The sequence below is a fragment of the Sander vitreus genome, chromosome 22 (assembly GCF_031162955.1).
Source record: "Sander vitreus isolate 19-12246 chromosome 22, sanVit1, whole genome shotgun sequence".
Classification (NCBI taxonomy): Eukaryota; Metazoa; Chordata; class Actinopteri; order Perciformes; family Percidae; genus Sander; species Sander vitreus.
Genome location: NC_135876.1, coordinates 24193702 through 24219500, shown reverse-complemented (window position 1 = coordinate 24219500; position 25799 = coordinate 24193702). Strand labels below are relative to the sequence as shown.

At 42.9% G+C, this 25799-nt stretch overlaps 2 protein-coding genes across 14 annotated transcripts in view; both read right to left on the bottom strand.

Annotated features, from left to right (window-relative positions):
- Window positions 1-1359: 1359 nt before the first annotated feature.
- On the bottom strand, window positions 1360-9157 carry eif5a (eukaryotic translation initiation factor 5A). Its single transcript, XM_078280828.1, has 5 exons — window positions 9001-9157; window positions 7040-7227; window positions 5375-5479; window positions 2873-3004; window positions 1360-2198 (listed from the first exon to the last, which is right to left on the bottom strand). The coding sequence occupies exons 1-5, from the start codon at window positions 9140-9142 to the stop codon at window positions 2133-2135; spliced, it is 633 nt and encodes a 210-aa protein (XP_078136954.1). The 5' UTR covers window positions 9143-9157; the 3' UTR covers window positions 1360-2132.
- Window positions 9158-11352: 2195 nt separating this feature from the next.
- Window positions 11353-25799, bottom strand: part of tnikb (TRAF2 and NCK interacting kinase b) — an 86279-nt gene continuing 71832 nt past the window's right edge. For all 13 annotated transcript variants that reach the window (XM_078280810.1, XM_078280817.1, XM_078280812.1 and 10 more), the window contains 6 exons: window positions 24374-24508; window positions 23287-23387; window positions 21441-21590; window positions 19616-19775; window positions 15080-15219; window positions 11353-14741 (listed from right to left, as the gene is read on the bottom strand). In XM_078280810.1, the coding sequence (XP_078136936.1) occupies window positions 14658-14741; window positions 15080-15219; window positions 19616-19775; window positions 21441-21590; window positions 23287-23387; window positions 24374-24508 (770 nt within the window). In that variant the 3' untranslated portion in view covers window positions 11353-14657. The remainder of the gene's footprint in view (window positions 14742-15079; window positions 15220-19615; window positions 19776-21440; window positions 21591-23286; window positions 23388-24373; window positions 24509-25799) is intronic.

Sequence of the window (25799 nt, the reverse complement as noted above, 5' to 3'; positions counted from 1 at the left end):
AAATACCTTATAATAGCCTATGATAAGAAAAAAAAACACACAATTCAAAATATGTTTGTTACGCATGTTGTTGCGTGTCATTGGGCATTTTAAAGTGGGTATATGGAAATCCTGGAGCTTTCTTAGTGAGTATACTGTGTATACCTGCGTATCACAGACTAGACCACTGGTAGAAAACAATTAGAACTTCCAAAAAAAGGAAAGCACTTTAAAAGTAGTCTTTCATGACTACTAACCTTCTGACATTTATTTTTTTTAAAAACTGACATCTTATTTCAATCAACATTTAGTTATTTGAAAGGTAACGTGCATATTAAGATAGTCATGCCAGAAATGTTAATATAATAATAATAATAATAATCTGCGTGACAGAAATGTTAATTGAAATAAAAAGTGCTTCTGCATGTTTAAAGCCTTAACTTTTTCCAGACATCTACAGTAGAATACATTTATGCTACGTTTATACGTAGCCGGCTTTTCATAAACGGACATTTCAACCTGTTTTCAAAAAAAATAACAGTGCACAGCTGTCAGTTTTCAGAAGTGTTCGTTTACACGTACCTGTGTATATATGCCGTCAAGCACGCCACACCTGTAGGTGGCAGCGCAACGAGAAGCTCAAGCCCACGGTAGCCAATCAGAATCTCGAAAATAGCAACTACAACAAATCACTTCCTCTCTCTTCTCTTCCTCACTTCCTCGGCTGCCTAAACCTCCGTTTGTCTCAGTTTACGTGCAAACAAAACTTTCCAAAATCTCCACTCTGGCTGAAGTTTTTAGAAAGACTCGTTTTCAGAGGCAAATTCTCTGTTTGCGTGTAAACGAAGGGAAATGTCTCCATTTTTCAAAATGACCATGTACATGTAAACGGGGGTAATAGAAGAGAAATGCAAGTGATCACTGAAGTAATCGAGGGACATCCCAACTGAACCTGTAAAAAACATGGGATTATTAGACAGAAAACCAGACATAGTTTGCAGTTTTTGTCCATTTGTTTCATCGTTTTATTTTTTTTTGCCATCTCCAGTCAGGTGACAAAGGCCTCGAGTGAACAAAAAAGTTTGCAACTCTACCACCCTCCCCAACCCGATCGAGTCCCTCAAAAAGAAACACGCCTCACTGCAAACACGCCTCGCACATTTCAGAGGCCCACACCGCTACACACTCCTGCCTCTCAAAACAAAATATAACACTCGTTTTGTATTGGGGTGGGGAGATGGTCGGGAGCAGCAACTGCCTCTGTGGACGAGAGGTGTGGCGCTACAGGACCCTCATGCCCCCCCCTCAAACTATTACAGACAAGAGACTGGCATCACGAGGTTAAATCACTGAAGTTTGTTTCTGTTGTTCTTGGTGGGAAAAAAAAGAAAAAAAAAAAGAAAAAAAAAAGAAAAAACACTTCTCTTTTCTTAGTTTTTAGAGCTTTGACATGCTGGGGTGGACCTCAAGTGCTCATTAAGTGCTCGCCGCCACCACCAATCCCAGCGGTTAGGAGGAAAAAAGGGACCTTGTCGAGCCCAATCCCCTCAGGAACAAGAGCACAGGCCAGGCTGGGAAGCGGTATGGCTGCTATAGAGGGACGGCCTGAACCAGAATATAGCGTCTACAGGGGCTATAACCCTCCCTCCCACTGCTTTAACAACTCAAACTACTTCCCCCCCCCCCCACTACCCTCTAAAAGGCTTTACACCTGCTATATTCAAGAATATATAAAAAATAATCATACAAAAGCTGAATCCCGTTGTTATTTAAACATTCAGGAATGTGAGTGGCAAAACCAACACTTTGAAGGCAAAAATAAGCAGGAATGAGCAACTGATCATTATTTTTTGAAGTTGTTTTTTTATATAAAGTAGATTTGTTACCAAACAAAACCTCAGTGATCAGGCAGAGGACCGCGATGGAACTTTCCCCAACAGCAATGGAAAAGAGAAACGAAAAAAGGAGGGGGTAGGAGGGGGGTGGGGTGGGGAGAAAAACAAAAACAAAAGATCATTGATGAGAGAAATCACAACAGAATGATTGAGGTTGTCTGTGAAAGCCAACGCTTTTGGTGACAGAAGAACCAATGAGAATTGCAAGGGACTGGTTGTGGGTGGTGCTTGTTGCCCCGGGCAGCAAAGTCTGTCTCCCTATTTGCTGGCAAGAACCTTGGTAGCGATAGCACATTCCTCTCCCATGGCAGAAATCACGGTGACCTGCGGAGAACACACACACACGTTCAAGTCAATCATCTGAAACTTTACACACGCAGCTCGCACTCCTCGCATTCTCCCCGCGTGACGACGCTCCGCTCTAATTCAGGACTCAATCCCGTCTGCTTTCAGTGGAGAGTGAAAACAGACATTGACAAAATTATTTTAAAATGAATACGCGTGGCGGGCACGTTTCGGCGTCATCTCAAGACGCCACTTCTGTCGCCAACGACAGCAAGGATTTGCCACATCGTCATCTACATGTTACAGTCATGTTACAGCTCCTGGTGTCAGGCGTCTTCATGACCAAATGCTTTCAGCCCAGGAATTAGACCGCCCCGTCGGGTGTCTTGTGACGCCCAAAAATCATTTAACACTTGTGTTGTCTTCCTGTCGACCATGCTTTGTTTTTCTGGGTCAAAATTTTTGTTCTTTTTCGACATTTCACTTTTCCTGGCCTTTGTCTCCTCCAAGTTTGCCCCCCCCCCCCCAAGTTTTTGGTCACTTTTCACGCCGTTTTTTTGAACGTAAAACAATAAAACATAATTGCCTTTTTGAAAATCGACAACAGTATTGCAAAATAAAAAATATCACGATACTTGAGTGTATTGATTTTTTCTTACACCCCTAACTGCATCTAATCATTTAGGAAGCCCTGGGCGACTGTAAACACTTACCATGAACTCATCACCGGCTTCAAACTTCGTCTCGATTTCCTTTCCGACTTCGGTTTCAGGGACACGCAGGTCCTCCCGGATGTCACCGTTGTCGCTCATCAAGGTCATGTAGCCTTCAGCGATGTTAACCAACTGGGAAGAGGAGGACAACACAGTCACGTACATGAACTGCAACACAACGTGGAGTACGTTTACATGCAAAGAAAGGCTCTAAATAGGACAATATTCCAGATTTGACATGGGTCATGTGAACAGCTATTCTGTTTGGATATTCAGAATACGGCCTTTCTAAAGCGGTTTTCAGATTCAGACTGGTGGGATATTATTCGGCTTTTAGAAGCATTCTTTGGACATGTTTACAGCGCATTCAGAATCTGCGTCTCAATCAGGGGTTTTACTGCAGTTTGTGACAGTTTACGGCCAGCTCCGTGCGTTGCTATGCTTACTGTACACAAACCAACCAGCTGACAGTTTGCAGGGCTGCAGAAGAGATACACGGCCAAAATAAAAGACTGAGAAACACTACAGCTACTTTGAAACATTATCAAAGACTTGAAGATGCACAAACATCGCAACGCCAAACTTCTCAAGAAGCTGGTTGGAAGGAATGAAAGAGGGATGCTGTGTTCACACGCTCCAACAAGTCCGCCACAGCTGGAACACTTCTGAAAAAAATACTATTTTGCACGGCTGCATGTAAACAGGAATATTAGTGGAATAATAATTTTCATTATCTGTGTTAACAGCTTAGTCGGAATATTGTCTTTCGAAAGAAGGCAAAAAACAGAATGTGTGCATGTAAACGTGTCATTGAAGGTGCTGTAGGTAGGATTGGGAAGACCCTGGATTTAGCCAAAAAAATGTGGACATCAACAACTTCTCAGTCCCTCCCCCCTTTCTGCTAAAGCCCAAAACGGTCTCCTAAGCCCCTCCCCCCACAAGGGAGAATGAATGCAGCGTGAGCAGTGATTGACACGCAGTTAGACCCCCCGGCCCTGATTGGTGCATCTGAACAGGGAGCTGTGGATTTTTGCAGATCTCACTACAGGCTGTAGGTGGAGCCAGAGATTTTTTTTAAATGACCTGCTTCCTGTAGTTCTACTGGAACATAGGGTCAGTTTCAGCAGATATGACAGAAAGGGAGTTTTATAAGTCTTCCCTACTGCATCTTTAAACGTTATTTTACAAAGAAATTAAATTAATACAAATACAACATTTTGATTTGCTATGAAGCACGTCCAGGTGACTTCAGCGTCACGTCCTCCAGCGTCCAACGTTACACTCAGATGGGAAAGCAAGAGTGACACGTTTTGCAAAAATGTCCAATGATTCCAGTTACATGACAAAACTCTGCATATTCCACATATCCTAATTTGATTACATGTCATTAACTGACGCTTCTATCCAAAGCGACTTACAATTGCTATATATCAGAGGTCGCACACCTCTGGAGCAACTAGGGGTTAAGGAAGCTATACACCGGGCCGATAATCGGCCGTAGGACAGTCTGGTGAGGTCGGTGACTCGAGTCTGGTCGGTGTGTCCGTGCCGTCGTCCGTTGGAGGAGCTGTCGGTCTTCATTTGGGCCGACCTGACATGTTCAGTCAGAGACAGGGCAGTCGGGACTCACCCGGGAATGGCGAGCGGGATGAGCGTGACTAAGCCTCTCAAAATCTGACGAAAATCTTTTAAACTGACCTTTGTCGATCTGAAATGAAGACAGATTCAGCAACTGCACGGCCTATTTCTCTCTTAAAATGCTTTCAGAAACACGTTTCGGTGAACTATTTTAGTCCAATATGAGATCATATCCTGAATGAGTCGCCATTAATGGCCGTCCGAAAAATCCAAAATCCGGAAGCAGCAGCCAGACCCACGTGACGCGTTCGTCCAATCAGCTGCCGGTTTTCATTTTATGTATTACATCTCGTCTCTTCGGTGTTCTGAGGAACTTTGACCAACTCGGGGAGACTGATCAGTCACACTGCCTTTTCTGCCGACACATTGGTTGATGTACCGCAGTGGGAATTGAACCCAGATCTCCCACACCAAAGGCATGTGTCACATCCACTGCGCCATCACCGCCACTATGATTAAATCAATTATAACCCTTTTTGGGATAAACAGTTCTGTCTACATATTCATATTTCTTTTTCACATTGGAAGATGATGGTCAGAGTTCACAAGATCAAAAGCAGAGTTATTGTATTTCCTGAGCCAATTTTAGATGCATCGGAAAGGTTTTTCTTTTAATAACAATTTAGATTTCAGATTGATCAGACGCATAATAATACTGATTTGAAAACGTACCGGTGATCAAATGAAGCAGCACGTCTCTGGCTCATGCACGTAGTCTGCAGCTTCTGAACTTCATGCTTTAGAAAAGCCGGCAAACGCCACAGCGGTCCAGTGTTTTGGAATTGACTTTTGCATTCTTGGGCTAACTGTGTGCGACACTGGTGTTCGACAAGAGTTCCAGAAATGTGTGACGCGCCTGCGTACCTGGTAGTCTATCCTCTTGATGTGGGGGACATCCATGTTGTGGGTGGAGGGGCACATATCTTCATGCTTCTTGTTGGTGAAGATGTCGATACCCACCAGGTTAACCTGCAGAACAAGATGTAGTTTAATACAAAAGGGGGTGTCTGGTGTTTAAGAAACCCGTTAGGAGTTACGCTGCGCAGGTAACAAAAGACAACGAGGTTCATGAACACAGCACACGACAAATCACAAAATGACAATACGGCGCAAACTGCAGAGCGACAAAATTCTATCAAAAGATGTCGGATGCATTATCGCGTTGAAGCAGGATCGAGGGCAAACAGGAACATTAAATGATGGCGTGAGGAATTTTTATGTAATGTCTGCAGGAGTTACTTACACCAGGTCATAAATCACTTATGCATCCTTTGATTCAACAGTGACGGTGCACATTAGGCAACACTGCTTCAAATGCACCAGAATTAGCTCCAAGGCTATTTGTATTTTTCTGTACAGACCGCTACAAGGAATCATTCCTACCACAGGCAGTACAACTTTAACACATCACTGAGTGTTAGCCAAGACTCAGACGTCAATCACAACTGCAGTAAGTGCAACTTGCACAATAGGTTTATCTTCATCTTTATCAATACTAGCTAAGTAGGTGTACATTTTTATTCCCAACTTGTATACATTTTAAATATTTGTTATTGTATTCTATCCTATTATTATTTCATGTATATTGTATCCTATTATTTCATGTATAATCTGTACGTGTGCTGTTTGCTGCTGTAACGCTGTAATTTCCCATTTTTTGGGATCAATAATCTTTCCATCTTCCTTCTGGACAAAAATCATGAAGTAATGAATGAAAAAGGTTTTCCCAGTCCCAGTTTAGGAAGCAGGTGTAAAGTGATCCTGAAAAAAACTGTACACTACACCACAGCTGATTAGTTGTCAATTAAATGATCACAAACTGTTTTGATAATTGATTCATTTGCTGAGTTTATGACGTAAAGTATAAGTACAAATTCAGATTCTAGCTTTAGTCGAGAACTAGTTACTACTAGTTAGTCTTCTCCTGAACAGAGGTGGCGCTAATGAGGAAAGGCTACTGACTATTTCTACGGACTAGAAGAAGAAAAAAAGGTAAACAATGGCGAAGAGAAGAACTATGAATACTTCAGAATGTCTGCACAACGATTGGATGAGCTACTTGGTGGGATCAAGCCTTTCATTCACCATAAAAGAACTCCTCTTCACCCAGGAAGTTTACAAGAGAGACTTGCAGTCACTCTGAGTCCTGGATCTACGTCATTTTGACGTCACATTGGCACATTGCCCTTACGCATTTCTTTAGGGTTTAAGTCACTAAGTGATGAAAACGTTAAAATTGTACAGCCATAATCTTAATTTTTCCATTTATTGTCACCAAGTCCCACATGAGGGCAAAGTACAAGTGGGAGCGAGCACCCTGGTTTAAGATAAGGAGATTTGGCTTTACTAAAGCAAGACTTCTGCCAGCTTGGATCAGACTGGTCTGTAATCTGAGAATCCTCGGGTCTCTGACCAGCCCGTCTTTGCCACTGGTCGAGTGTTTTTAATTACCCAACCCCATTTTAAACCTTTGCACTGCCACTCTACAGTGCCTCTCATTTGGAAGGGGCTACACAAGGATAGTTTTACCTTGGCATGTCCGTGCTTGCCGGTCTTGGAGGTGGACATCTCCACAATTTTGCAGGGACGTCCCTTCAGCACCACATACCCGTTCTTACGCAGAGCGGAGCACTGCATCGGGATGGTGGCGGAGGCGCCAGACTCGCCAGTTGTGAAGTCACAATCGGGATCTGCCATGGTGCAATGGGTCAGCGGTGCTGCAAAAGACATTTACAGAGCCTTTATCGTACTATCAAACACAGAAAATATGTAATTCACTGCATAGTGAACTATTGCACACCCCGATTCATACTTTTGCACACCCTGCACAAAACTGTACAGCCTTTTCCTGTCTAAAAACCGTTACGTTGTACATATTTGTTATGGTGTCTTACATTTTATTGCAATTTTTCCATTCTATATTTAGGTTCTTAACTGTTGCAGTACTTGCTCTATTTAGTCCCTTTTCATTTGTTTATTCCATTTTCACAGGTTTATTGTATATGCACCAAACCTAAGGCAAATTACATGCAAATAAACTTATACAACTATAAAATACCTAACTTACAATAAATCTCATTCTGATTTGCTTTTCTATGGCAACAATATGATCACTTTTTTCTTGTTTCTGTAAGATCCAACTGGACCGTTATGGGATGTGGGAACAACATCACCATCTGGCAGTCCACCACATATCCAAGTTACCGTTTTATGTTGTACATTTAAATGTATTTTTTCCCCCAATAAAGTAGTAAAGTGAAAAAAATAACAAGTTGACGTTTTTGGCCAGGGACACTACGTCACCACACAGCATTAGCTAAACCTAACAACAGCCGACAGTGTTTTTAAGATATAAACATTAACTCTAGGCGAGGCTAAAGGGTTGTAATGTTAGCAGTCTGACATCAGCTAACGTAAGCAAATTTGCTAGCCTGTAGTTTCCAAGAGCAACAGGGCCAGATAACGGTTAAAATGCTGCATTCACGGGCTCCTAGGATGGTTAGATTCCCCGTGTTGGGATGTTGTTATTCTGATTTAACCACTCAAATATTACTTTACCGGACTTGTAATGACAATTAATGTTAATAAATAACTTTCTAAATAATTTTTATGGAGGACAGCAACTAACGATTACAACTTAATATCGTATTACAAATTACGTTAGCAAAAAAAAAAAAAAATGCGACGTTAGCTACGTGATTAATAAAACGTTTATTAATAACACACAGCTTCTTATCATGAACACAATATTTACTTACGTTCGCCATGGTACTTCGTAATAGCACACTAACTCGGCAAGTCGTGGAGCAAAATTTTCGCCGAGTTGTTGTTCCGACATGAGGTGGTGTTCATGTTAATTTTCCCATTCGTGGAGTCACTTTCCCGATTATTCCGACACCTCATGAATGTAGCATAAAAGCCAACTAACTATAACGGTACATACTCAAACATCAGATATTAGCTAGTCAAATTAACACCTCATTACGATAAGCTTATGCCGCGCGCGATGTATACTTAACTGGCCAACACGCGCTGCCGCTGCTCCACAACAGCGAGCACCGTTATCTGTTAGCTAATGCGATGCTAACATGCTAACCGTTCATTCAACTTCGCCCAGGGTTTGACGCTCGGTCGACAGCGGCTTGTGTGCGACCCTATATGTTTTTATGATCGACATTTAAAACGTCGGATAACAAATAGACCGGTGATGTTGAACGCGTACCCAAAAGAAAACATTAGCCATTAGCGGAGAGAATGACAAGCGACTTCCACCGACCGCGCCGAAGGCCGCATGTCCCTTTGATTCAACCTGGAACATGGACACCCACACCCCGAGTCCACCGAGCATTTCAAGAACTACTTCCACAACTGCTTATACCACCATACCGCTACTTTAGTACATCTGAATCCGTTATCGGTGCACTTAAAAAAAACGTTAAGTCCTCCGTTTATCCACCCCAAGGCAGCAACACGCGCCATGCCACACTTACCTTCCAAGAAAAAGAGGACCGAAAGTGCGCATGCGCGGCCAACTTTACTGCAGCATCCGTAGAGGGAGAAGGGAGGGGCACGTTTATGTGTTCCGGTTGTTGACTGGCTGAAAGGGATGCCAAGTCTGAGGGAGTCAGACATGGCAACCCAGCTCTCAGATAAAGGGCATCCGCAGGGTTCCAGGAGAGACAAAACAAATCTTTTTAAGAATAGCTAGGGCACTCTCTCCCACCACCATCACAATTGATTCAAATCAGTCTTTTTCAGATCTAAAAGTAGCAGTACCACAGTGTAAAAATACTGTATGGTTATACTGTATACTTAACAGTATTTTTTACATTTCTTACTGTCCTTTCTGTTTTTATTCTTTATATGTTAAGTGAGTGTTGTACTTTGAGAGCAAAGATGAACCAGAGTCAAATTCCTTGTTTGTTTACGCAAAGCTGATTCTGATTCTCTCCTACAAGTATCCAAAATATTTGATCAGAGATTGTCAAGAACAAAACATTTAAGAATCCAGCATATCATTTGTAGGCTACATGTAATAAAGTCAGTATGAGTGTACAGGATTTTTGGTTTATTCAAAGTCAAAATTTAATTAGTCTTTTATCCTGTACACCTGACATGGAAGCCCATTTCCGCCAATGATTTAAAAAAAAAGATCCTCTAAGAGATAATTAAAAAATAATGACTTAGTTTTCGGGATAATGACTTCGTATCTCATTATCAGTTGCAACTTTATAATAGCCATCCAAATGTTTATTGACGTTGCACGAACAATTTCTTAAAGGTTTAGAAATAATTTGTTAATCATTAAAGGTCCAGTGCTTAACGTGTTTAGTCGTTCATTATCAAAATCTGTGTTGCCCGTTGACAAACTTCTCTTTTTTCATGAATATTTACCATTGACATATATAAAATGGACCAACAGACCCCGTGTCTCTGGACGGAGACCAGTGAAGGACATTAGAAGCTCTTTCCCGGTGATGGCTGAGATTACTGAGCAGCCTCCAACTGAGCTTGAAGACGTAGATGTGACGTGAGCAACCTGTCTGAAAGTTGGAAGTCTTCTGGTAGCTGTGCCAAGAGAAATCTCAATCATTCCCAATCTAGCAGAGACGGAGAGCGTAGGTATATGTAAGGAGATAACATAGACACAGGCTCATTATTGATCACTAAAATGATAGTTAACATTAGTCATTACACTTAAACAGCTAATGGAAGTCCAAACTGCCTGAGAGCTTCTCCTGTACTATACGGTAACTCCTCTACTATGAGACAGGAAGTCTCGTGGTTATGACCCAATCGTTAGCCTATTGTTATAAAAACGTCTGCTACGGAGCCATAACGTGAGCTACAAGGTAATGGAGCCTTTTATACATTGTCGTGTTTCTTTAGAAATAAACAACAAGCCCCTGGTGATAGTTGGAGCAAAGTCTCATGTTGTGTCGAGCCTTCTTAGTGTTTCAAAAATAGCTATTTTGAGGCTAGCATCAAAGTGTCCCTAGCTCTCCCATTCAGAAGGCCATTTGACCGAAAAACGAAAATACGGTGAATCTTAAAAGTGGCGCTTCCGTCCTAAATATGCTTTTAAACGAAAGTTTGACTCAGGTACATTCACAAAAAGACCCTAGGTTGCATTTTGGCGAGAGTTACACTTTAAATAACTAGTAAAATAACTTTTCAGTTATCATCAATTTACCATTTATTAGTGATGGTTATTATAAAGTGTTACCGTGATCAACAGTGTGCAGGATTCTTTGGTTTCTTCACAGTTTTTCATCCTACGCACCTGTCAACAAGAGCCTATTGTGCAAGAACTTTGTCATACAAATCAAGTGGAAAGAAAGAGAGTGGAGCAGGCGCTGTTGCTGTACAAGGAGAGGACATTTATTGTAGAATTTTCAACACCACAGATGTGTGTTACCAGATTGAGGTCGTCTTTTGACTGATTCCAGTGTTTCAGACAAGGTGAAAACATACACTCACATGCATGTCACACACCTGCTTTCTCTCTCTCACACACACACACACACACACACACACACACACACACAGGCTGATATCCGTACATATGTTCACAGTCTTGATACGTACAAAAAATTGAAATACAAATAATACCACAATAAAAACGTCTTTTTTTTTTTTAGAAATTCTGATAGCTATGTTCTCTATTCTGTAGAAAGACAACTAAGCTTTAATAAGTGAACATTATTTTTTTGTCTTTCTCTAAAATGATCAGTAAGATATAACGAAAATTCTTACAGTATATAATATATATATAACATATATATATATACACATATATATGAAATATATATATATGTATATATATGAAATGTATATATACGTGTATATATATATATATATATAATTTTTTTTTTTTTAAATCTATGGTCTCTCAAGCTGACCCTGCCTCCTGACCTTTATTCACAGGATGTTGATTAATGCTAACATCCTGCACATGTAAAAGGCTTCAGCTGGCTTTAAAGCAGCATCGCTTACACCTAGCGTATCCTTTAAGATCAATGAACAATGAAAGAAATATCAAGTAAAAAGGTGAACTAACCACTTCCCTCTCTCGCAGCCTGATCACAATCTCACAAACATCAGAGACCATCAAAGGGTCAAAGGGTGAAAAAGAAATAGAAAAATGTCCTCCAAAGGGATGCTGAGCCCGTCCTGCTCGCTCTTTATAAGCTACTCTGGGTGTGAGCATCAACCATAATGCCTAAAATATAAGTTTAATAGTAAATTATCCAGTGTACAATCTTAACTCATGTGACTGTGACTCATGAGATAAAAGTCCAGATGCTCTACAATTTTAAAAACGTTCAATTTACAGCTCAGTGTTGTGAGTCAAATGCTTCAGGGCTCATGTAGAAACTCTCAGCATCCAGCTTGTGCAGTCAGACCAGTCTGTGTATTGCCTTAAACTTACAATTCATAACAAGTGACGACAGGTCAAAACATGTATGTCACCATGCAAAATGCACAACTAAATAAACAGTGATGAACTACAGTACGGAGAAAAAAGAGTAAACTTGGGAGTGTTAACCCAAAACCAAACTTCTGTGCAACTCTTCGCTCGGATTGCCGATCAGAACTAAAACCCCTCCCATCTGAGAGAAAATACACAACAGACAGATTTATAGAGGTATGACAGAAAAGAAAGCGAGACGGTTATTTTTTCTTCTTCAGCGTTCTCACCTGCTTTTCGCGAAGTCTGTCCTTAACATCAAAGTGAGTATTTACAACAGGTGCAGTGGACACAGAACAGCAGGGACAGAAAAAGGTGGAGAGAGCAAAGGGCAGAAACTTCCAGAAGTTGGCAACTACTCTACGGCCAAGTTCTTTTTGTGAGAAAGATTTTGTTATTGTGTTGCTGTTGCAGCAATTATACAATATCTACAACCGTCCTTCCCATACCAGAAACACACCAGGACAAAGCAGCTGCAGTGAACCAACTGTGCAGCATCCTGCTTGCTAGTAGTATTTTTCTCTCGCAAAGGGGAAAGAGACACAGAGGGTGTTTCAGCAGCAGCACTCAAAATGAGTGTTCACACTGCGAGCAACACTGCCTCAAGTCCATTCACCTCCTACAGATAGAGATCAATGAGCAGGGAAGCAACATGCAAGGCGGCCACAGCTCAACTTCTCAGGGTTTCACAGATTCTGATGCAATTTCGCTTTATGATTAAAAAATACCTGACAGCGCAAAAAAGACACCTTTAAGTTTTTTGCTACAAGATGTTAGTCTAGAAAACATCCATTGAGATTGAGTCATCAGTATCAGAAGTGTTTGAGATGATAACAACAAGGACCGTCATTTGGTCGGTGGCCCTTTAAAGTTGAAAAAGACTACATTTAGATGGCTAATTTAGGAAAGTTTGAAAATTACGTTTTGTATGATATTTTACGAAAAGTTGTGCACAAATATTTGTGCGTTATCCTACAAATGTTCAGCAACACGAGTGATCAGCGCTGCAGTGCAAAACCTGTTTAGGCAACCAAACTACTTGGTTAGGTTTTGGAAAGGGTCATGGTTTGGGTTAAAAAATAAGTACGTTTGTTACATATCTTACGTATGTGGCATTAGGTAAGAACGCAAGTTCTGTAGAAGTAAGTTTAAATAAGTCAATGTTGACTTTTGCTTTCACATGGGACACAAACAGTGGCCTCCTGACTGAAAGTGTTTGTTTTTGGACCCCTCCATCCTCCCCAACGTCCTCCTTACACGGACTTTGTCGATCACCTGACTTCCTCCTGTGAGGCAGCCCTGCACGTCCTGGCACACGATTACGTGGGCCATGTACAAATGCATTACTTTCCCTAGGTATAACAGTGAATGAGAACAGCTTGCCACATTAGTGTTTTCATCTGTGTTCGTACTCGAATGCCTGAACAAAAAGGGAAACGGCAACATCTCTTTTTAAGGTGCGAGATGAGTCTAATAAAGTCTTGGTCACAATCGGTGTCAGACTGTACGATACTGTACTGACTGTACGTCAGATTGTCTGATGAATGTCGAATGCTGAACTGTAGCTCTTAATATTGATTGAAAAACAAACTGATGCAAGAAGAGACACTCGCATCATCAATCTCTGGTTCTGACAAATGAAGGGAAACAAGCTTCATCCACAGCGCTCACATTTCAATTTGCAATTTTGCAAAGTGACTTTGAGGTAATGCCATATATGCCGTATAGTGGTTTTTCGATGTGGGTCGTACTTCATTGTTGGTGGAGGAACGTAACGTAGGAACATCGTCTGGATTCACGACCCAAGATTTCACCCATGTTTCTCTAACGATTGTTTTCTAAAACAATCCAAAAATCACAGATTGCAAAGGAGACTTTATTTGACGTCTCGGTATCTTCTAGTCAGCAGCGACTGTGTCTGGGAAGGCTGATGTTGTTCTCCAAAAGCTCATTCCTGCTTGTCTACGGTAAAACATTTGGTTACTAGTTAGAGTTTATCGATTTATGTACTTTGTTTTTCAATGAGCTAAAATATTTGGGAGAGAAAAACACCAGGCCAAACTGGCGGGAAAACTTCAGCTGGCTTAGTGTGGATGTACTGAAGTGATTTTGGTTCAGTCCAGATTGACTTGATGCTACCCTACCTACCAGTAATGTTTACTCACTACAACACAGCGCAAGTAAAATATGCCTGACTGGATTCAGCACCAACAAGCAGAGTCGAACGACGTATTGTACTCGCAGTGTGAACACCCTGTAAGAAATCATGAATGTGCTACACAGAGAACTTCTCCGCAGCTCCCCGTCCGATCAAAACGGGGAAGTCAAAGGCTACTCGGCATGATGTCAGTGTCCTTTAAAGTCTGGATCTAAACCCTCGAAGAACAACCATCCGCCCAATCTAACCGTCCACAGGGAATGGGGAAGGCGTCGGCTGCCGTCAGTGTGTGGAGTCACCTTTCCTCAGCAGGCGCTGACGCCATCCATACTCGGCTTCCGCTTGCTCAACCGTCCGTTCAGCAGCTTGTTGATTTCCTCCACAAACACACAGACATATGGTATACACACACACACACACACACACACACACACACAGTCCTCCTGTAATCCCTCTCTCCTGATGTCGGGCGATGGTCAGAGTGAAGAAGAGGAGGGTTGTGGGTCGTAGGAGAAAGGTTACCAGTTCATCATGGAGCTTCTGTTGAGGGTCATGAAGAAGACTTGACTGCTGCCTCCAGAACGCACCGAGGCGAAGAAAACCTGCAGGAAGGAGACAGCGTCGTTAGCCTATTCTATATCGACGACGAATTCACAGGTCACAGTCGGCGTGTTGATGACGTTTCTATCATGCGGCTGGCACGAAAACGGAAGAAAACATCCGACAGTGAAGAAGAAGATGGGTGATTTACACAAAGACAAAAAACAAAAATGTCTAACTGAAGAGACGACGAGATTCAGGAAGTTCTGTCGGTAAGAGCCAACGCCGAAACAATCAGACAGATTCTTCGGACATTGTCCAGAGTTCATAGAAGTTATAGAAGAAAAGTACGATGAGATCAAAGTCAGACAGAGTGATGTGCAGGCGTTGTCAGACTCACCTTGTCATTCCTCTCCGACAGGAACTTCAGTCGCTGAGCTCGCTTGTGCATGAAAACTCCGTCGAGGTGTCCCGTCTCCACGGAGCGGATCTCAATGGCCTTCTCTCCCCAGCCCATGATCTGGTTGGAGTGGATGTAGGCTGCAGGGACAGGAGAGGGTACACACACACACACACACACACACAAAGATGCGCACACAAACACACGAGTGCACGCACAGACAAACAGACACACACACAGATACACACACACACACACACAGGCAGACAGACACACACAGGCACGCACAGACACACACAGGCACGCACAGACAAAGATGCGCACACGAACACACACACACACACACAGGCAGACAGACACGCACACACGAGTGCACGCACAGACGCACACGCACGCACAGACACACACACACACACACACACAGAGGGGGATTGGACAGGAGAAGACTCAGCACCAGTCTCACACCCAAGCCAGTCACACATGGAGGCTCCTCTGCCTCGCCTCCGGGAGGAGATTATTGCAGCAGTTTCTGACTGATTTGAACGATCACGACCTCTTAACTCTTCTGGTGGCGTCGGGAAAAGATGCTGTCAGAGCAACAGGTAACGCAGGACAGTGCAGCAGGATGCTTTCGGGGTTTCCATTGACACTGATGTCAGTGTTGGATTTTAAATGAAATATTTAAACAATTGACTGACGCTGGTGGTCTGAACTTTGCATGTGAGCCGCAGCAGATTATATTTTCTTCTTACACTGTTATGGCTGTGTTCCAGTGTCTGCTGTTGTCCCCCCCACCCCCACACTTCTGACTGTTGTGTATATCTTGTATGTATATTTTTGTGTTTTGAATGTGTTTTATACCTGCTGCGCATCCAATCGGGGAAACAAATAAAGTTGACATCGAAGTAGATTAAATTGGGTGCATGCAACAGTGTGTCAAACAGCTTCAGAGACAAACTGTTTTTCTGTAGCTGCACGATACTATCCTTCCAGTGGTTCACTAATGGGAAACTCTTAAGCATCAGCAGCAGGCTATGTTTGGTTCTCATTATCAGCTTCTTAACACAGACATGACAGCTTCGACTGCACGCAAAGGAGAGCAAACGACTCAATCAATGTGCTTTCTCTCATCGGCAAGAAGACCACAAACGTTGAGCCAATTTGTTAAGAAACTCGGCGATGGAGGCCATTTCTTGTTGGCACCATATGGCTTGTGAGCACGGAAAAGCAAATAGCGACACCTTGCCGGGGCCACGACTAAAGTGTGCGATACCAGAGCAGTGGGAAAGGGTCAGCAGAGAGGGTCCAGCTTCCTCTGTCACAGAAATACAATCCAGGTTTTTACCCTTTTGCAATAGAGCTCTGTTATTTTTTTCCATTGAGGACGACCAGCAGCTGATGGTGCGGTAACAAAAAACACACGCTGCAACGCTGTCTGGGAGGAGGGGAGGGGGAGGGCTTGGCTGTGAGAAACTCTGGTCTGACAAGTAAAATACACACAAACATGTTAACAGGAGATGATGTCCACACGCAGAACACACAAGTACCTTCATACATGTTTAGTCAGTCAGGATATCGTACGCCGACATCTGAGAATCAGAGAGTGAAGGCCGAATGGAAACACACGGACGCTTTTGATCGACTCGGATCATAAGATCCAAGATCCATCCTTGATGTGCTCGAGGTTTACCCTTCATGTGGTTTGAAGCGTACTTACAGTATAAATAATAGATTCATTTAGATGCGCTGCAAAAACTCTGACTTGTAGTCTGCTGAATCTCACAAAATGTTGTTTTTGTTTTTTGGTGCAAGTTGTTTTTCGAGCCCATGCGATCAAGGATGAATGCAAGAATATTTTTGAAATATTTCACAGTTACGTACAGAACAAGAGGACAGAAGGCAACACGGCAGACAAACAACACACAAGCATTTTCCCCAAACAATATACTGTATATACAAACGGAAAGTGTCCAAAGTAAAAGACGCTGAGTGTGTGTGTGTGTGTGTGTGTGTGTGTGTGTGTGTGTGTGTGAGGGGGGGGGGTAATGCTTTGTGGGACGTGTTGTCGTCATCTCATGCAGTAGATGGATATTCAACACTTGACATTAAAGAGATACGTTCAGTTTTTGGGTTGTTATGCTTTGGTCACCTCACCTGTTAAGTGATGACAACATTGACACCAAAACCCTCCATGTGTCTCCGATAAATCGTTAGACTGCAGTGCTCCATGACAACATCTTTTTCCCCTTCAGTTTGTCATTTCTAAAATTGTAATTATTATCCTTTATGTAAACTTATAGCTCACACAGAACTTGTTTTTTCTTTCTATTTCTGCAGCTTCAGTTTTTCTGGCACGAGAATTAAAAAAAGGCTAAGGCGGTCAGTTCCTACAGCTGATTAAAGCCCGAGACTCACCGACCCGATAATCTCTGGCGAGGTCGGTGACTCGAGTCTGTTCGGTGTGTTCCGTGCCGTCGTCCGTCGGCCTTCATTTTGGCCGATTTGACATGTTGAATCGGAAGGCTGGCACTGCCGGCAGTCGGACTCAAATGACCCATCTGATTGGTGGAGAGCTAACCCGGAAACGAGGAGCGGGATGAGCGTGACTAGAGTCTCTCAAAATCTGACGAAAATCTTTTAAACTGACCTTTGTTGATCTGAAATGAAGACAGATTCAGCAACTGCACGGTCTATTTCTAGCTTCAAATGTTTTAAGAAACATGTTTCGGTGAACTATTTTAGTCCAATATGAGATCGTATTCTGAACGAGACGCCATGACAGTCTGGCTTTGAATATCCTGGAGAAACCAGACCCACGTGACGCGTTCGTCCAATCAGCTGCTGGTTTTCATTTTTGGGCGACAATACAGATTAGCGCCGCCTGCTGTTATGGAGACGTATTAAGTGTCGTCTCTTCGGTGTGTTCTGAGGCATTTTTTTTGACCAACTCGGGGAGACTGATCAGTCCAACTGGCTTTTCTGCCGAGGGTCGGCCGTCTGGTCAGTGTGTCTGCAACTTAAGTTGTTTGCCTTCATCTGTGTTTTGATTTGATTTTCTATCCTGATGTGGAACGAAACAATCCAACACGGAAGGTTGCACTGAACCTTAATTTGCTTAAAAATGTGTGGCCATCGATCCCACCGATATTGACAACATTTCCCCCAGGTGAAAGTAAGAAAAAAAGTGTTGCACACTCCTGTTCCATATGCATTTCTCTGTTTTATTTTGCAGATGTTTCGGCCCTCAGGCCTTCTTCAAACAACAAACTGAGATCGAAGAAGGCCTGAGGGCCAAAACGCCCTCAAAACAAAATAGAGAATGCATATGGAGCCGGAGGGCCCTATTTTAACGATCTAAGCACACAGCATGAAGCGCCCGGCGCAGGTGTGTTTGTGTCCAAACCCACTTTTGCTAGTTTGACGGCGGAAAAAAGGGTCCGTGCGCCGGGCGCATGTTGCAAAAGGGTTGTACTTAGTGTCTTCATTAATCAGAGGTGTGTTTTGGGCGTAACATGCAATCAACCAATCAGAGATCATCTCCCATTCCCTTTAAAAGCCAGGCGCGTTTGGACCTTGGAGCATTGCTATTATGATGGAGGATTTGCACCATAATATTTTTATATGTAATCTTCTGCATGTGTGTGTGCTGCTGTGCGTCCCTGTGTGTGTAACAAGCATAGTGTGAGCGCGCTGTGCACGAGCCTAGGAGCATTTTACTAATGCTCTGTTAAAATAACAATGAAATGCTGCGTTATTGACTTTAGACCAGGTTTTTGTTGGTTAATGGCACGATCACTTCCAGCTGCCTCTAGATAGCAATACGCCCAGAATGCACCTGAACACACCTCCCTGTAAGACCAGCACGCCCAGAATGCACCTGAACACACCTCCCTGTAAGACCAGCACGCCCAGAATGCACACAGATTGGTGCAGGTGCATTTGCTATTTAAACGACGCGGGCGCTGGACGTTCTAAAAATAGCAAAGACACTTGCGTCGGGATTTGCGCCGCGCTGCACCGGGTGCAGGATAGGACCCAAAGTGTGTGACACTTTTGTCACTTCCAGTGATGAGCGCACCTTCGACCGCACTACTTTTCTATATTAAATAATTCCCCCAGTCCCAATTTGTTTTGCAACGTGCACCACTCAATCAACAAAATAAAAGCCCCAAGCAGGTACATACTGAAGTGTGAAAGTGTTAGCATGAAGCAGCAGAGCTATCAGTTTCACATGGATGATTTTGGCTCCTACTGTATGTTTTCATCACGTTACCAAATAAAAGTTGAACAGTCTGTTCAACCTCCCCAAAAAACCTGTTGTATCCCAGGTAACGGAACAGGTGAGACTACAGTCTCGGCTTCTTGTTCAAAGGTGGAAGTGAGAGCAGAAGGCAGGAGGAGAGAGAGGAAGTGTTGCTTTGAACGGAGGAGGAGTGGTAGATAGTAGTGAGGGGGTGAAAAGATGATCTGCTGAGACCGCTTATAGAGGTTTAGAAGTCAGGGGTCAAGGAGAAGCGAGCTGATTGGTTGACGTACCGACGGAGGTGGGCATCTCGCCCCACTGCAGCACCACGTCTTTGGTGATGCGTCCGTAGGTGTTGACGTAGACGCCCTCGTCCTCGTAGCACAGCAGCATCTCCATGCCGTCCGTCTTGGGCAGAACCACGATGGCGTGCGGGGTCACCTGACCCTGAATCTGCCGGGGCGACACACGGGAGGGGGTTGGAGGGGGTGGGGGCAGGGGATTAGGAGCTGTCGTGAGCCTACAGGGAGGTCTGGACCCCCCCGCTAACCCCCCGTCCCCACCCCGAGAGAAGAAGAAACTGCTGCAACAATAGAGTCTCCCGCTCCTCAGCCACGCATTCGCCATGGAAACACACGTGTGCACAGCGTGATTCATGGCCTGCCAAAAGCAATGTGAGGCGGTTGCTGTGGTTACCGTCTCCTTCCCCCGTCCATGTCTTACTGTAACCAGACCAGTGTTAGAGGGGGACACGGATTCACTCACTCATCAAAAGACAGCTGTTCCTTTCATCCATTCACTAATTCACATTTGCTCAGTCACACATTCATTATTTCACATTCTCTCACTCTTTCATTCATTAAATTACACAACGTGATCTCAGTGGTTTTTCCTAGGTTTGTGGAAGACTTAGGTGCACGTATTTGGCGGGGGGTTTAGGGGTCCTTCCTCAAGAAAATGTTAAGTTTTTCATCAAAAAAATAAATGCAATTTCACATCATTTTGGACCGTTATTATTACCATATCTGTGTAAAACTTTGGAAAAGCGAGAGCAGATGAAAGCTCAAAGTCAAAACTTGCTAAAGAAATCCACTGGGAACCAAATACAATCATTAGATAGATAGGAAAGTCTTTTAGGTTGTTTAGGTGAAAGCTTATTTGAACTCTGGTGCGGACCAAACAATCAAACTCTGGTCTGCTTCAAAACAGGGTCTCGTCTCAACCGACCCAAATATACGAAGTGAAACAACAACGATTTTCACCTTACACACAATAACTTCCAAATCCATAAGCTATTGTGACCCAACATTGCTGGTCGTCTCTGTGACATCATTATCTCTCTCTCTTTCACTCGCTGTCTGTCAGCTGCTCACATAATTCGCCTTCTTCTAAAATATTACAAACACTAAAGACGCTATAAATGCGGTGCTGCTCCATTATTTCTCAGACCAGAACCGTTGGCCAGTTTCACTCGGATAATCTGTCCGATAGACCAGCGACCGTTTCCACCGTGTGACATTTGTTTACAATGTTTGGTGGGTTTGACAAAATGCAGTGTGAACGCAAAACGAACCAAATGAAAAATTGCAGCAATGTTGCAACTTCAACCCCCGAATCACACCGAGTCTACAAACTATAGGTGTGAAAGCGCCCCTAAGTTAGTTTTGATGTAGTCTCGCTTTGCCAGACCTTCCTCCACAGCGCTGCGGAGGAGGGTCTGGCTAGTCCACATATAATTCCGGGATGGGAGAAAAACGTGCTCTGGTTTATTGGCATTTCTTTATACCAATCACAATCGTCATGGGCGGTGCTAAGAGCCGGACGGAGCAATGGCGTCTCTGCAAAATAGCCTCGGGAAGGAACTTGTTTTGGTGGAACGTGTGTACGTTCAAAAGTAGGAACGTCGTGGATATAGACTAGTTTTGATGCTCACATTGATTTCACATTCATTCATTCGACTTAGGTGCTGCGCCTAAGCCTTATAATGGTAGGGAAAACCCTGGATCTTTCAAATACTCAATTTAAACATTCATGCAATCAAATGCAATTAATGTAACAGAGGAATAGGTTCAGATGATGTTAAACACAGCAGGACATCATTCACACACACGGACTAACATGTGAGGGGATGTAGATGTCGTAGGGGTTTCCAGAGTCCACATCGATGACGTGGAAGCCAACGCTGGAGCCGTAGATGACCTTTAACCTCTGTCCCTCCTCCACAGTCAGGTCAACCAGCTGGGGGCGATGCTGCAGGTCGGTGAACGACTGAAGAGAAAGAGAGAGGGACTGATTAGCCTCGCATTGCCAGACCTTCCTCCACAGCACTGCGGAGGAGGGTCTGGCTAGTCCACACAGCATTCGGGGATGGGAGAAAATCGTGCTCTGGTTTATTGGCATTTCTTTAAACCAATCACAATCTCCTTAGCTCCCGACACAATCACGGCGCCTCTGCAAAATAGCCTCTGGAAGGAACTTGTTTTGGTGGAACATGTGTACGTTCAAAAGTTGTTTTAGTCGTGCACAGTGGCGGTTCGGGGGGTGGTGGTGTCCAAGGGTGGCCAGTGCCCCCGTAATATTAAGCCTCGACCCCCCCTCTGGCCTCCCTAACTATGGCAAATATTTTCATACATTTTGAACCCCATCTTTATCCCCAAATAGGGGATATTATTCATGTGCAGTGATAAATAAAATGTACTGAATAAGTATTCTTGTGTTTATTGTTATATGTGTATCGTTAGTCTTTTGTAAAACCAAACCAATGGAGTGTTGGTGGTATGTAACACTTGTGCTTAATCTATTTGGTAAACCCTAAAATTGCATGTGGCCCCAGCCTGGCCCCTCCATTTGAAATGGTCTAAAACTACCACTGGTCGTGCAACAGAAAACTCAGATTGGACAGATAGTCTAGCTAGCTGTCTGGATTTACCCTGCAGGGATCTGAGGAGCAGTTAACCATAGTCCTCACAAATCCACCGGAGGTTAGAACGCCAACACAAAGAAAGAGGAAGGAAACGGACATCCGGACGAAAATGAGGGACATCCGGGGGAATTTCCGGTGGCACCTGAACAATCCCGGAAGTGGAACATCGTGGATATAGACTAGTGTCTAAGGGCGTATTCACACCTGTAGTTCGAATCAGTTGGTGAGTTAGCAAACTTGGAGCAATTTGTCCTAGGTCGGTTTGGTAGGGACTGATCAACAGGGATGGATCATGTAACGGACCAGACAAGAAAATAAAATGTTTTCATTCATTCAATGCAGGGAAAGAAGGATTGAAATTATTTACTTAAGTAAATGTAACAATAACATAATTTATAAAATCACATTGTTACAGGTAAAAGTCCTAAATTCAAAGGGTTTCTAAAGTAAGTAAAAGTACAGGAATATGTTGGTTCTTTATTGAGTCCTAAAAATAAATTTTCTGAAAAGAAGTGAATAAATCTGCCAGTGTAGCTGGAAATGTTCAACCTATTTCCAGGTTCATAACTGTATTTAGAGCTTGTACCAGAATAGGTTTTCATGTTTTAATTTTCAAAACACACCATATTTTTGTTGTACTGCACATTGCTGCAGCTCCTCTTTTCACCCTGTGTGTTGAGCTCTCTGTTTTAGCTACAGAGAGAGACCTCTCACTTCTGTTCCATCTTTGTTGGGAGTCGCACATGCTCAGTAGCTAGGTAAGGACTACTAGCCAGTCAGAAGCAGAGTATGAGGGCGTGCCCTGACAGTAGCTAGGTAAGGACTACTAGCCAGTCAGAAGCAGAGTATGAGGGCGTGCCCTGACAGTACCTAGGTAAGGACTACTAGCCAGTCAGAAGCAGAGTATGAGGGCGTGCCCTGACAGTACCTAGGTAAGGACTACTAGCCAGTCAGAAGAGTAGTAGGATAAATAACAAAGAGGTCTTTTATCCACTTCTATCCAACCCTTTAACACGTCAGGCGCATCCTGATGCAGCTTACCTTGAAGGCCATAAACTTGTGGTAAGGTTTAGGTGCCCAGGCGTAGATCTCCACTGCGTTCTTCAGAGCAATCACCAGAAATTTAATCCTCTCGTACTTCACTGCGGGAGGAGAGCAGAGCAGCGTAAAAACAGTCAGATACGTTGCACCAATATAGTGATAAATATGGAAGCAAATAAGAGACATAAGTATTTGAATTTTAACAGCCACTGATTACTCAGTCAAATCCAATTGGTCAAATTCAGTTTCAAAATTTCAATCTGGAATCATTTACATAGCAACATCCGGGCTACCCTAGACTGGGTAAACCCGATCTGCCGGCGATATGGTTTCTCCCTGCAGCTCAGGCTGGAAACCTGTACGTTTATCTATCCTGCTTCCATTACAAATTTGCGGGGACCAATCACAAACTGGCTTATCCACCTGGCGCGCTATTGGCGGGTTTAACACGATGGCGATAGAGAAGCGACCAAGCAGCTTCTTGTTTACATTTAACATGGCGGCCACCGAAGCGCAGCGACCCGTTGATGCCGCTGTCGCTGCTACGTCACCCGGATCGTTGCTCTGATTGGTTGAAGGACTATCCAATTGCGTACAGAGTCATTTGAACTATGCCCATTGATCACGCCTCTTGTGCAGAGAAAATACAGAGCAGACTCCCCAGACTAATGTTCAATCTTAAAAGATTGAGCTTGGTCTGGTGATAGCCAGACTAGGGCTACCCAGGATTAATATATATTCACCCAATTAATCAAAAGATTCAAAGAGGAAATCAATCTTAAAGCTATAGTGCGTAGTTTCTGTCTCCCCCATGAGGAATTCTAAGAAATGACAACAAAACTGTCGGCGCCTCCACATGATACAAGTCTTCCGTGAGCAACTCATTTGGCAACGGCTTGAATGTAACGGATGTTCATTAATATCAAAAAGTTACGCACTAAAGCTTTAACCCCCTTTTAAAAAAACCTAACCTTTAAATTTACTGGCTAACTTCAACTTTTTGTCCCCAAATTGGAGGTGAGTCCCCACAATGTTGGTGTATTCACGCGTTTGTGTCCTCACAACCCACATAAATGTGTTTTCGTACCGACTTTGTAGTGCACGCAGCCCTCCAGCTCCCCAACAGTGATCCAACCCTGTTTCTTTTCCACTTCAGGGTCGTTGTGTAATATCCTGTTCCTCAGCCAGGACAGGTAGTAAACACGCAGCTTGTTCTTCTTCCCTGGTTAAGGGAAAAAAACATTACAATTCAGAGAAATTACATTCTTCTTACATGTAAATATGTTTTCATGTTCAGGTTTCACATTTCAGACATCAATGGTGGAATGTAGCCAAGTACATTTACTCAAGTACTGTATTTATATACTTTTTTTCTTGTGTATTATGCAACTTTATACCTGTACCCCCTCCACATCTCAGAGGTAAATATTGTGCTTTTTACTCCACTACATTTGTCTGACAGCTTTAGTTCCTTTTCAGATGACAGTTGCGAAATCGTCACAAAGCTGGAAAACAGGGCATTTTCCTCTTCTATCAGTTGTTTCTAAATTAATATTCCTGCTGCATTAATGGGTATGTTGCATTTTCCTGCAGTAGATGTTTACGGTTGTGCTCATTTTAACTCTTTATATAGTGTTGGGTAGTTTAATCTACAGCAATGCATCATATTCTATAAGATCATCATATGTTTGTAGCGTCGCCCTGGTATGCTCAACTGTCATTCCTCCAACCTTTGTCATCACACAATTTTTGTACACCATAATCTGCACTAACTGTATATGACATTTCAGCATTTATATAGACTGTCTATTCATATATATTGCTTCATAACTGATCAACACCACTAACTAGATCATAATATGCTGTTTTTGTTTTGTTTTGTATGGCTCTTCACTACATCTCAGCAGTGATATAGACTATCTATTCATGTATATCGTGTTATTACAATATCACTTTCGCATTACACCTCACTTTGCACCGGCTTTGTAATGCCTACTTAATTCTGTACTTTATGTAGCCTATTGTATTCTGTATTCCTGTATTGTACTGAATGTGAAACTGTATGTTGTCCTGCACGCTTACACTGGCCAGGTCGCCGTTGCAAATGAGTACCTGTTTTCAACGGCCTGCCTGGTAAAGTAAAAAAATAAAAACAAAAAAACTATGGTATCTCTAAAAAGTTTTAAACTTTTCATGGTGTCAGAAAAACAGCCCAGATTTCAGCTTTGTGACGATGCATTTCTTGAGGAGGAGGAGAATTTTCTCAACACATAAAGGAACACTTCATCCTTCAGTTTATCACAGACATTCAACGTCTGGAGACAAGGTTTTCACTTGACAGGATTGGAATGAAAAACTGTATATCTGAAAAGTAACTGAAGCTGTCTGACAAATGTAGTGGAGTAAAAATTACAATATTTACCTCTGAGATGTAGAGGAGTACAAGTAGAAAGTAACACAACAGGGAAATACTCATAGCACATCAAATGAAATACAAAACTTGAGTAAATGCA